The sequence below is a fragment of the Colossoma macropomum genome, unplaced genomic scaffold (assembly GCF_904425465.1).
Source record: "Colossoma macropomum unplaced genomic scaffold, Colossoma_macropomum, whole genome shotgun sequence".
Classification (NCBI taxonomy): domain Eukaryota; kingdom Metazoa; phylum Chordata; class Actinopteri; order Characiformes; family Serrasalmidae; genus Colossoma; species Colossoma macropomum.
The window spans coordinates 21,972,267-21,985,656 of NW_023494804.1; the positions used below are offsets into that span (position 1 = coordinate 21,972,267).

Sequence of the window (13,390 nt, forward strand, 5' to 3'; positions counted from 1 at the left end):
CTATGTTCTCCTCTGTTGCAGACCTTGAAAGGAAAAAGCAAAAGTAGTCATGACCTTTTAAAGGATGATCCCAAGTTAAGCTCAGTGCCAGTTGTTGACAGGTAATCAACCCTCAGCTGCTAAAATAAAATTTGGTCTCATAGAGGCAGATTGGTGGATTGATACCTTTAAAGCCATGTTTACTTTGTGAGGATGGAGTGTAGATACAAATCATCTGAGCACATACCTGCCAGTGAATATGAAAAAAAAAACCCATATTGCTCTTTTTTTTGCAGCTCTGCAAGCCAAGGTGCAGAAGGGGATGTTTCAGAGGTGTGTCCTTAATTACATTTGTCTTAAATGTATTTCAAATACCAGGCTATAAAACTTTCCCTGGGACCATGTGGAAATACTGTAATTTACACATGACTGACATCGTTATTAAATTAATTCTATGATATTTTAAAGTCTATGTTAAAGTTAGAGTACTTTCCTTTCTGAAAAGTTCTATTTTAGAGTGTGTATTTTGGATATGTGTTTTGCCACATCTGCCCTGTGCTGTTCAGGGAGAGGAACAAGATGATGATGATGATGATTTAGCGAAAGAGGAAATGAGAGAACGCATCTCAAAGAAACTGAAGAAAGAGAAGATGGAGGAAGAGATGTCTGATGTTAGCGAGATGAGAGAAAAGAAGAGCAGCCGCAGGTAAGAACGTATTCTTATGTGTTAGCTCTGCAGAATAAAGTTTCCCGTCTCAGTGCCCCCTTTTTTATGTACAAATGTCAGCTGATGAAGAAGCTCAGTCATCAAATTGCTTTCATATTACAAAAATGTGAGAAAAATTCTCTTTTGCTAGTTGACACTGGTGATATATAACAATTATAATTCTGATATGTTGTGTTTGAAAACATGTCAAGATCAAAGCCCTATATTTTGTTGGAGCAGTAATACCACCAGTGTACTGCAGGTGGCAGCATTGTAACGAACAGTCACCGAGGCACTAGGACTCCTTTCAATTGTCTTTAACCTTTTGGTGGATATCCTGTGTTTACCATAATATTAGTGTAACAGACCTAATAAGATACTGTCAGGCAAGAAATGGCTGTTTGTGTAGTTATAGAGTCTGTTTAAAGTGTTGCATTTTTGTGACTATTAGAAACAAACCCTTGCACTTGATCAGTTGTCACTCTGCTAATATTTTCTCTGTGGAGAGTTAAAGGTTATGTTAAAGTGCAGGAATCATACACTGCGATTAGGCTTGACGGGGTGGTAGTGTTTGGCTTGTGTTATGGGCTGTCTGGGGCTGCACAAATTTAAAATGGCATAGGGGTCCCTAAACCTCAACACTCATTGATCCTGATTACACCTGTCACTTCATGCATTTTGAGTGTCAGGATTATATCTGGATAAGGCCAGGTCACATAAAAATGCAAGCATAAATGCACCCAAGATACGTTTAAAACAGATGCAAATCCGATCGTTCAAACTACTACAGGTAGTTTGAGACCCACTTTTGAGCCACGTAATAGCTTTCGTCTCTTCAAGACACATTCGATAACTGAAACTCCTCCCCATGCAGTACGTCATTGGACATGTGATCTGTGTCCACGAGTAAGATGCATGGAGGACACACATGACTGGGAACCAGACGAAACGAAATGCTTAAAAGCAATATTGACAGACACCACTGTGCAAAACAAACTGTAGACGACTTACAGGAAACATGCAATATTCGAACAACTAACTAAACAGCTCTCGAAACATGGCTTCCAAAGAACATGACTGAAGTGTCAGTGGAAGATAAAGAACCTTAATGGGTTGAAGCATAATGATTGGATTTGCATATTCCGTCCCACACAGCAATCGGATTTCAGTCCAACTCACTGGAGACGCATTTGACTGGCAAGTGTAAATGCACATAGCTAAAATCTTATCAGGATGCAATCCGGATAATTGTCACACAAAGTGACCAGGTGCAAACAGGGTCTTCATAAAAGTCTGAAGATCTATGAATATGCACGACTATCTCTACCTGAGTTACAGACAGGCAGATAAACAAAAATAAGCTCCCACAGTAACATTAATAATCAGAAATGTTCTGTCTTTGTCACTTGAGTGTTACTTAGTTTCCCTTCAAGTTTGAATCTTTATCCTCTAAACTTGCCTCAGTGCAGCGTCAGTGAGTCGGAATGGCTGGTGGTTTAGCCTTCTCGCTAAGCTAACATTAGCCTCTGGTGCTACAAGTATATAAACAAAAAGTAGCTTAAGCTAACAGCTTCACACGCAAAAACATAGATTTTTTCCGTTAGATTTGAGTCTTTATTCTCCAAACTTGAATTAATCTACATGGTTATATGTAAAGCTTAGGCTGTTCTTGCTACTAGCTTCTAGTGGAGCAAAAGTGGCTTAGGCTAACTGCTTCACATATAAATACACAGTTTACATTGTATTTTCAATGGAAAATTGTGAATTCTGCACTATAGTAACACATTTGAAACAGATATCAGTGTATATTACCATAATAAGCTGTCTTAATACGTCTTTGAATGCAGGGGATTTTTAAGAATGAACTTGATTTGGAAGTCACATTTTCTTTCGTCACATGTTGTGGTATATACTTCAGGGAGGGTCTCTGGGGGAGCTGATGGTTATATGGACATTATCTGGACGATATCTAAAGATATTAGCACAATCATTTCTAGTTGTTTTCATAGAATTCTTTAAAATTCCTTATAAATGATAAAACACATTGAATAATATAATATCGGGTAACCCAACATCTTTTGAGAACAATTTCATCGGTCATTATAGTAAACATTGTTGCAAACACATGCATTCATGAGCTTCTGGCGTAGATTTGTGGCGACTTGCTGATAGCGCTCCCTGCTCGTGCTACTTAAAACTGCAAGTGATTTCCAAAGCCATGTGCACATGCTTTCCACATAACAAAAAGGCATTTTCTGTCGTTACGGTGGCATTTTTATAGTTCAACTTACCACTGGGACACTTAATCTGTACAGGAAGTCACACACAGCAAGCACAGTGGGGAGACCTTTAAAGACTTTTAATGGCCCATTAAAACTCAGCGTTTTAACAGAAAAAAGTGTGCAATATATACATTTTCTTCAATATTATTTATTACCCTTTTCTGAGAACAACAGCCGTAGAGGCAGATCAGAAGGACTTTCTCTCCAGGTTAGAGCTAAATTAGCTGCTCTTCGGTAACATCCAGTCATTTTAGTTCGTATTTTTACTGCAGTGAGTCATTTGGAAGCAAGCTGAAGTTCTGAAGCACATCAGCAACCATTTCTGATCCTATTCACATACATTATAGAACATAGCAGAGAGAACTACAAACTATTCTCTCTCTCTCTCTCTCTCTCTCTCTCTCTCTCTCTCTCACACACACACCTTTTTCCCACATTATTTACAAGCTGTTTAACGGTAAATTAGTCCTCTCTAATTCTCTCTCAATTCATTTCCCAAAACAGTGATTATTGTATTTTACACGTCACCATCGGGGAAAGTTGTCCATCATTGAAAATATTCAGTTACACTGCCCTATTGCCCAGGCCTACTGCCACTTCAAGTCAAGTCAAGAGGCTTTTATTGTCATTCTGTCTGAATAAGACAGTACAGACAAAGTTCAAACATGTAGACATGAGTGTGCAAACATTAAACTAGAAACAATACAATAAATACAATAAATAAAACAGACCTTAGACACAGTTAACAGACAGGACAGTGCAGTGCCGACACAACACTCATTTCTGAGCATGAGGTAGTGAGGATAAGGTGCAGAGATATTTAACATGCTATGATATGTAGGTATACACAGTCACTCACGTGAGCAGAGCAGGTAGAAATAAACAGTATACACTTGCTCTGTGTTTTAGAAGAGGCTTCAGGGGCATGGTATGCAAGGCTGCGCCATGCATGCCTCCCCCACTCTGTTAATAGGACCCTGCTACCGTTGTTGATGTTGCTTGTTAGTTTAAGATTAAGAGTTTAAGATGTTTACGTGTTTGCTGTGTTTTATTGTGTCATGCTGTGAGTTGTTTCGTGTGAGTTTTAGTGTTTAGTTTGTATGGCTAGAAGTGACCTTCCCTACTGTTCTGGCTGTTACTCAGGGCCTTTTCTGCTTTGTTCAATAAAAGAGCATTTCCTTGAACAGAAATAGTAGCTATTTCTGGCTTTTTTTCATTGTCAATGGTACAGTATTATTCTTCCCTGACCACCGGTGTGAGGTGATGTAGTAAGAACTCAGAATATGTTATAGAGGCAAGAAAAATAATTCATTTCGATAAATGATTATGGCAGAACAAGAATTTAGTCTTTCAAATGATGTGGTGTGAGGAATCATGCTTAACATGACCATGGACACTAACAACGTAAAAACATTTTGAGTTCGGGTTGACTTAAGTCTTGATAATAATGACGTTTCATATTTCATACATTTTTTCCCAGTCTCTCACAGCAATGATATTGTCGCAGCGCCTCCTCTGTTGCTCTGCATATAAAGAACCCGCTTTAGGACGCCTCAGCTCTTAGTTTAGTTGTTCAGTGGCTCCAGGTTCATTGCAGCCTGTGCCCCATATATTTTTACAAATAAAGAGCTTCATTTGGGCTCTTTTCAGTGTCTTTTACTTCATTCTTCACCATCATCTCTACAATATCATGCTATATAAGTGAAAACAGAGTGACTGGTGAGTGAGTTAAGGCACAAACATACTGAAGTAAAGCAAAAACATCTTTTTAAGGCAGCCTGCTTGTAGATCGGTATAAAAGAACGTTTTCTTCCGAAAGCCCCTATTTAACCCCCAGGGATGCAGTGTGAAAGAATACCAAACTCATTCCATTCTCAATGACAGGTTTAGCTAAATAAATCACTTCAAGCAGCTGAACTCTGTTAGGGCTTGTTTACACAGCAAGTTTTTATGCCTCTGGTCAGTGCACCCTCTATAGGGAATAGATGATGGTGTTTACCATAGATCAAAGATCACCCATTGCTGTGTCTCATTCAGAGGTGTTAATGAGCACTAATGACACTTAGTCACTTGAACTCCAGCCCAGCTGCTCCGAATGCGCATGCCAGAGCCTGTGCTAGGCTCACTTCACCGGGCCGAGCCGGGCTGGGCCAGGTCCTGCAAGGTGAAAGAGAAATGCTGGCATCTAACTTAAATCAGTCTGCCACAGAGAGGGGCAAACAGCACCCTCCTGCCAACCTGGCAGCCCCAGCACTGCTGCTGCAAGACTGCAGTGCGTAATTTTGTCTTTTTCGCAGAAAATAATTATGAATGGGCTTTTGTAATATCGTTTTAAATTCTAGTTGGGCATTGCAGTATGTTCTGACACACCGTCTGTTCTTGACTTTGTGAAATGTTCAAATATTTTTCCACAGGGAAGAAAAGAAGGGTTATTTATGTATTGATTTATTCATTCTAGTTGCATGCTGTTTTCAGGAACACTTGGGGCTTAATTAAGGTCCGAACGGTAGAACATTCCCTAAAACCTTGACAGCTCGCTTCTAATTATCTGTTCAGCAGGTCCATATTCGATATAACCTATAGTCCAGATTTCTTAGATGCACTGAAATTCAAATAAATAAAGTGGATTTCTTTGAATACTGTCTACATTCAGTAGAATGTTCAGTTCAGTTTGACATCAAGGTCACAGACTGCATCACCGGTCAGCCAGAGTTTGCTGCAGTGGCCCTAAATCCTTACGTTCTGCAAGCTGTTCATGGCACTTTCCGGTGTTACATCCAATTCAGTTCCCACTCAAATTCACATTCCCCTGCGTAAACCGAACCCTCAGCGTGCGCACTCACTGAACAGAAATCAACAGCAAGCAGCACTGGAACTATGGAATGCGGGGAAAAAAGTCAGAGAAAGGCTGTACAGACGAGAGGTTGACAGCATCAGTAGCAATGGCCATTTAGCGTTAACATTTCCTGAACCTTGTCGCTTTCCGTAGTTCCAGTGTTGCTTGCCGTTGATTTCTGCTCAGTAAGCCGCGCGCCCGAGTTTGACTTATGAAGGAAAACGTGAATCCTCACTTAATTGGTCCTTTGGGTTATCTAGTCATATGTTGAACATCAATCTTTATTACAAACTAAGCTTAGATTAATTGGGTTATTTACAGTTGGTACAGACAGCTGGCGTATCGCAGCCTTGTGAGGTGGTGCTGGGAGTATTTAACTCAGCGCTTCAGTGTCGTTATCTCCTTGTTTTAGGCTCCTGTGCTTTCATATTTATGAGCGCCGCACGAGTAGGGCGTCATCAGGGGCGGTAACACTGGTTGCATACTGTGACGTTTCATGATACTTCGGTACCAAGGCACGTCATCTGCACCTATAGCAGAGCTGAACCAGAGGGGCACTGCAGAGGCGGAACTGAGCAAGATAAAAATGATATTTTGACAGTTTGGAAAGACGTGCTCACATTTTAAGCAAGGCTGGCATATTTTATTATTACAGAGCAGTGCATTTCAGCTGTTAATGGGAAAAAAATGTCTTAGGGTGTAGTTACTCTTAAAAGACTGCGTGGGCAAATGCAACTCAGTGCAACAATTCAAGAATAACATTTCTCACCATAAAATAGCAAAGAGCTCATCATCTATGGTACATAGTATCATTAAAAAGATTCAGCGAATCTGGCGAAATCTCTGTATGCAAGGGACAAGGCCAAAAACCAATACTGGCTGGCCATGATCTACAGGCCCCTTTGGGAGCACTGCATTAAAAAAGACATGATTCTGTAGTGGAAATCACTGAATGGGCTTACAGAGTGTTGTTAAAAGAAGAGGTGAAGCAACACAGTGGTAAAAATGCCCGTCTCAACATTTTTAAAATATGTTGCTGACACCAAATTCAAAATGGGCATTTATTTTTCAAAACACAATAGAATTGCTCAGTTTTAACATTTTGATATGTTGACTTTGTACTATGTTCAGTTAAATGTAGGGTTTGTATATTTCCACATCAATTCTGTTCTTATACACATTTTGCACAGCCTCCCAACTTCTTTGTCATCACTAATCAGAGGCTGAAAAAATGCTAAAAGAGTTTTCAATAAGCTGATTTGCGTCCTATATTTTAAAGTAAAGACAATTCCATGTTTTTCGATAGCCAAGAATGTGCAAGGTCAGAATATTTAAGCTAGTTTCAGTCTATTTAACAACCAAATGCAGATTTTTTTGCAGTCAAAATATGTTGAGGTGTTGAATTTGTGAAGCAAATTGACTTACTGAAAGCTTGTTTGGTACTTTTAAGCATCTGATAAAAATGCTACCTAGATGTTACTTAAAACCTTTAGGGATAAAGATTCCAGTTGTACACTAATAAGATGCAAATTCAGATGATTAATTTATGCTCAATGATTTGCATAACAAGGTCTTAACAGAGTGTTTACTGTACATTATAACAACTAATAATGCAATGCAATTATGAAGATTTTTATAACAGACCTCCAATTACATAATAATGCATCTCATAATAAAGAAAGCTTAATGCATAAGAAATGTTTAGAAATTTCTAATTTGGGCTTCATTGAACAAATAATTAGATCTTAATAAGTGTTGTTGTTATTATTATACAAGATGTGTATATTGTTGTACATTATTAAACAAAATGTGTATATTATTGTATATTATTATACAGTGTGTTCCTGAAAACAAAGTGATACTTTTTTCTTTCACCATAGAGTGGTGTGTTGAAGAATTATTAATAATTATTTAAGTCTGCAGGCTTGGCACTCTTAACATTTTGGATGGCTTGGAGTAGAACAAGTAATTGTATTGTGTATGTAATACATAAACAGAGGAACACATGCTCATACCTGTAATCATTCACAAATGACACTATAGCCCAAATTACTCACCTGGTAAGTTATTATAGGTTATAAGGCTCCAACCATGTGCATTACTTGTTGAGCTTGTTTTGGATGTGCTGCAGCAGTTGAAGCTTTAAATTAACAGTGTCTACTAAAACAAGTAATAGATAGGTATACAAGGCTCTCTCAGCAAAATCAGCAGTTGTCCAGGAGTGGCTTGAGGCTTAAACACTGAATGTAGTGTGCCAGATTAACAGTTCACAGCTATGCATTATCAGGTTTAATTTCTCTGTTTAACTTGTTAAGGGGCCCATACCATGGAAAACCAAATTTTCCTCACTTTTTTTAAATAAAAGAATTTGATGTAGTATGCAAACAGTGTTGCAAATTTAGTATGTATTGTTTAAGTTCATCTGCCTGTATTTATGGAGTTTTTCAGAGTAGGTGTGCTGATCTTGGATCTGTTCCTGTCAGTAAATTCATAGTTAATAAGAAGGGAATCTGATCCTAGATCAGCATTCCTACACCTGAGAAGCTTTGTGAATACAGACCATTGTTTTCAGGATCTTTGTAATTTCATTGATATCACAAAAGCAAGTCACATATCTGCCTATCGAGCCTGCAGCAGTTTAGCCCACGTTTCAGCCCAAATAGCTTTTACTTGCTGCTTGTTTTGGGCGACACTTGTGCATTTGAATTTCAGCAATAGACATTAGTCAGTCAGTGACTTGGAGAGATTGACTCTCAGCCTGGCCTGCTGAGAATATTGTAAATTAAATGGCATCATGTCTACCAATAATGCTTAGCATTGTAGATATTTGGACTAAATCCACTTGGATTAGCATTTTTGAGAAGTGACATTTATTGCTATAGGGTTACAAATGTAGTAAAAATAAATAAATTCAGACATTTTAGCACAGTAACACCACCATTTCCTAAATGTCAACAAATATTTGTTAGTAATATTTAATATCCGTCCAGTGCTGATATGACTCTGATATCATTGCATATTGTGCTAGTTTCCCCACTCTATTGATGTGGCCCAGTATAAGCATCAATAAACAATGGCCCAGTGTTTACAAATGATGATAGCCTAAATAAATCCTTTAGAGTTTTTCCCTCCAAGTTACTGACAGCTTCTTGGATATAGAGCTCTGTGTATTATTTACAGGGTCCAATGTGAGCCTCAGGTGAACAGTAAATCAAAGGACAAACAGACAGGACATCTAGAGCTCCAAAATCACACACTGTACCTTCAGATATGGACTAGCTTCCTCCTTAGGGATGCACACGGCATTTCTGCAGATCAGCTGTTGTCTGTCTGGATCATTTCGTAATCATAATAAACTTGTTCTTTGACTTATTTTGTGTAATGAAGTAACGTCCAGACCCTCTGTGCCCCACTCTTTTGATTGACAGCAGACAAAATGCACACAGACTGTAGTATATTAAACACAAGCATAGTGTTTGGCTACAAGGACTGTAACCCAACACAGTAGTTTGTCTTGGCTGGGAATCAAAGGCTTGGCTGGTAGGTACAGTGTTGGTGTGGGACAAAGGGGGCATTGTTGCAGCAGAGCAAGCTGCTTCCCACTGAAGCTTTCAGAAGCTTTTAGGTGCGGTGTGCGTGCTTTGGTGGCCAGTCACCTGGAGAGGAAGCGCAGGCTGCCGGGAGGACCTAACAGAGGCTGAAGGAGATGGTCTGTGAGGCCTAGGATGGATTTACTGCTCCAGGGCTGTTAGTTTTTGTTCTCAGGCTGTTGAACTCCTCTTACAAGGAGGTTTCCTCCATTGAACACTATTATATGACGTCATATAATGGGATAGGCCTCTTTGCTGAGGTATTAAAACAAGTAGATCTAAAACTGACAGTTTAGAGCAGCACAATACAGGTTTTATTAAAAACATTTTTTCCCCACGAGGCTCCACGAGGTCTGTCTAAGGTTAAAAAAACCTCCTTTGCAGTAAAAATATGCTTTGCTGATCGTTCTAACACAGTTTTAGGAATAAGTTGTCTTAAACGCTGGAGTTAATGTAGCCTATAACTGCTAATTCACCCTTTACCCCTGAAGGTTGGCGCGCAGACTGCTGGTCACCATAGCAACGCAATCTCGCCTAGCTAGTAGCTAACGAAGCGACGAAGAAAAATATTTAAGACGAACATCGATAATTTGGGAACGAATGGACATATTTGCATTTATAAAGACTCAGGTGGGTTCCTGATACATTTAATCTGCAACGAGAAACTCTCAAACACTAAAAAAGTCGCGAGGCTGCAAAAAGCTTCTCGTTCGAATTGTCCCGTTCCACCTTAACTGGTGCAGCAGTTACATAATGGCGTCTCAGGCACTATTTAAGGAGGAACGGGAAAATGCGAACGAGAAGCTGGTGAATGAGAAGCGACTTCAGCCTCGGAAAAAGTTGCATGTTGAGACATTTTACAAGAAACTGCTCTACTTTTGCGGCGAACAGTCCTGCCGGATATACGAGAAAAGCGGCTATAGCTGAGCTACAGTTTAAAGCAGAGCAAAGTAAACCTGAGTTTTCGTTTATATTATGTTGGTCTATACTAGGACATTGGCACATGCTGAGACATACTTAAGTTACAGCCAAGATGGTAAAATAGACGTAAAATGTTGTGGCTCTCAAGGTGGTTAGGTTAGATTTTTGTTGAAAGGACAAAATGGCTCTTCCTAACGTTTGGGTTCTCGACCCCTGGTCTAAGCATTGGTTCTGTCGTTAGAAGATGGCAAGTTCAGTACTTGACGACGCTACAGAATTGGCCATTAGCCAATTCCAGGTTCGTTTAGCTGTACAATGACGTGTTAGCGGCAGTTTGAAAAGATGCGGCGGCGCCTCGTGTATCTCGAAGGAACACATACTAGCCTTCATCCGCTCAGCTTGGTAGCAAGGTGTGATGTAGGGACCTAGCTTCCTAGCTATCTATTGGATAAAAAAATAAATCCAAGCAGAAATATAGTATGAGATTATATGCAAATAAAGCAGTGGGTGTAAACTCTGTCATATATAATTGAGTTGAAATTGTTAATAGGTATGCTTAGTATGACCATCTAATTTGAAAAGTCCTCTAAAGATGATCCCCAGATGCATAAATTACCAAACTTGTGATACTCATTTGATTATCATAAACGTTTCGTTTAGAAGTAGGTGTAGGTTTTGTGTTAAAGGGTAGGGTAGGGTAGGGTTAGGTTTAGATTTATTGAAATCAAACAAAACAACTAAGTTCAGTTGCATTTAGTAGATGTTTAGTTGAATGTTAGTTAAAGATAGACTAAGCATGTACAAAGCATCTACAATAGACTATCAGAAGTGTTAACAAAAAGTATAGCTAGATTTGTGGTAAAATTGTCAGTGCTCATTGACCCCCTGTGTAATAAGATCTATATAGCATGATAACAAGTCGCCAGGCCTACTTTTTTCAAGAATATTTGTCTGAACAATATTATTAATGCTATTTAAAATGTCTTTACAAAAACACTGTGCCTCCTTTACATGACGAGATGCCTCCCTCCCTATTAATGACCATGATACAGAGAAAAAGCATGCACTTTAAAACGGGCAACGTTCAGCGTTAGTCAGTATTTCTGTCTGTGGTTCTTTGAGCGGTGACCTAGAAGAGTCGGGGGGGGGCAGTTGAAAGGTTTTCTGTATTCTGCTGAACTTTGAAGTCTGGAAATGTGGCATGAGGAGTCTTTAAATTACATTTTTATGGGACCCCTCACATATTGATCACATTTAACTTAATTGCGAGCATTACCAAAAAGAGGTAAACACTTAATAACCGTTTAATGTCGTTGTCAGTATCACTCTGTTGAGGGAGTCTGGGGCCTTTTTTGTGGGGAATTAATGAAAAAACAACATGTAAGAGGGAGTCCCGGAGCAGTGAATGTGGTAGCCGCCACTTTTGTTAAACCCGACGGGGCATGACTGAGGAAGCAAAATGCTTCCATATGGCTTTGGGACATGGCGTTTACTGCTATAGCCAGCAGGCCATACGCTCTTCATAATTCCTTATGCTTTACATGTGGGATTTACCACCGGTATGATTAGGGAAAGGAAAGTGTTTTAGATTATATCGCTGGGTTAGGTGCTTGCATCATGTCTGCGTGCACTAAAGTTAAAACTGATCATCAAACGAATCTTGGACTGTAGTTTATGACAGTCAGTCTCATTCACTACTACTTCATTGATATTTTATATATTTAGAGTTACTTTATGAGTATAAAGAAACAGTGATTGATAAGCACTAACATGGTGTAAGTACTGACAGTGTTACTTTTTACCATTATGGGTGTTTTACTCAAAACAAAGTTGTGGAATATAAATCTTGTTAATCAGGTTAATTTTGTTTATGTGGGCAGGCAGTATAAATGTACAGAGTATATCCTGTGAAGAACTTTCCAGTGTCCTGTTAATGGCCGTTATATTTGAAAAAAATTCTTCTCTTTTGATGTAAACTGAGCAGTCCTGATCTTGCGTAGCACTTACGTGAGAAATACCATCACAAAGCTAACGTGGTTTGTCCCGCTCACACAGGTGTAACAAAACTGTGCTGTCCAGCTCTGGAGGACAATAGCATTGCACAGTTTAATGTTTTATCTGTTTTCACTCTTTAGTTATTGAATTTCTTAGCTAACTGTGACACCCTATAGTTGCATCAGGTATGCGTAAGCCTGGAAAACTGTGTAGTGGTGTGACTTTCCAAGTCTGCAATTTGGCATCCCTGCTCCAGGGTCCACAAATGCCCTCATTCAAAACATATTTGGCTGTATTTTAAATTTTAAAGGATCGTATGCGTAACTGGTCTTTTGATACTTCAGCTGTCTTTATTGTTCACAATAACAATACAGAATAAACAGTCTATGAATATTTGATCTGCCTTTGATCATCTTTTAGCCCAGGGATGTCCAAACGTTATCCAATCTAAAGATCTGACATCTTGCAGAATTTAGTTCCAACCTTAATCTAATATACTTAATCCAGCTAATCTTTGTATTCTTGAGCATCTGATGAGTAGACCCAGGTGTGTTAGATTAGGTCTGGAAATGAGCTCTGCAGGATGTTAGATATTTAGGAGCAGGCTTCAGCACCCTCGCTTTGCTGTCAGAATGGCACATTTGTGACGCTTGCAATGATATATGCAGACACAGTCATGTAAAAAGTATTCCAGGGAGTCTTTTTGGAAGCTTTCAGTTAGCCAAATGCACAAATGACATACTCTTTATTTGCGGTCTTAACTCTGAAGGCCTCTCAAGGCCCTGCCTTAGCATGCTGAATATGCTGGCCATCAGGAAAAGACCAAGAAGGCTTGCACTGAAGATCGGAAGTAAGGGTCAGCTGATTTCAGTAAGCTTGTGGTAATCTCAAGTAGACTTCTGCCTTTGCAGACCTCATTTTAGGACACAATGCCAGTTTACCCTCCTTTTCATTTTCTCCCCTTTTTTTAAAGTGAAATTCCTGCAGCTTCTGGACAATGAGAACGTCTCCCTAGTGGCAACCAAAACACCCAATTATGCTCCTCAAGTCGCCTTCCTTCGGACCCGGTGTCACAGCTCCT

General features: G+C 39.3%; 1 protein-coding gene across 1 annotated transcript in view; it reads left to right on the plus strand.

Moving 5' to 3' along the window:
- The window catches only part of cwc27 (CWC27 spliceosome associated cyclophilin), a 62,072-nt gene that overhangs the window by 3,791 nt on the left and 44,891 nt on the right, over positions 1 to 13,390 (plus strand). Inside the window, exons 8-10 of the mRNA XM_036595291.1 lie at positions 22 to 101; positions 276 to 312; positions 546 to 685. Coding sequence (XP_036451184.1) covers positions 22 to 101; positions 276 to 312; positions 546 to 685 — 257 coding nt within the window. The remainder of the gene's footprint in view (positions 1 to 21; positions 102 to 275; positions 313 to 545; positions 686 to 13,390) is intronic.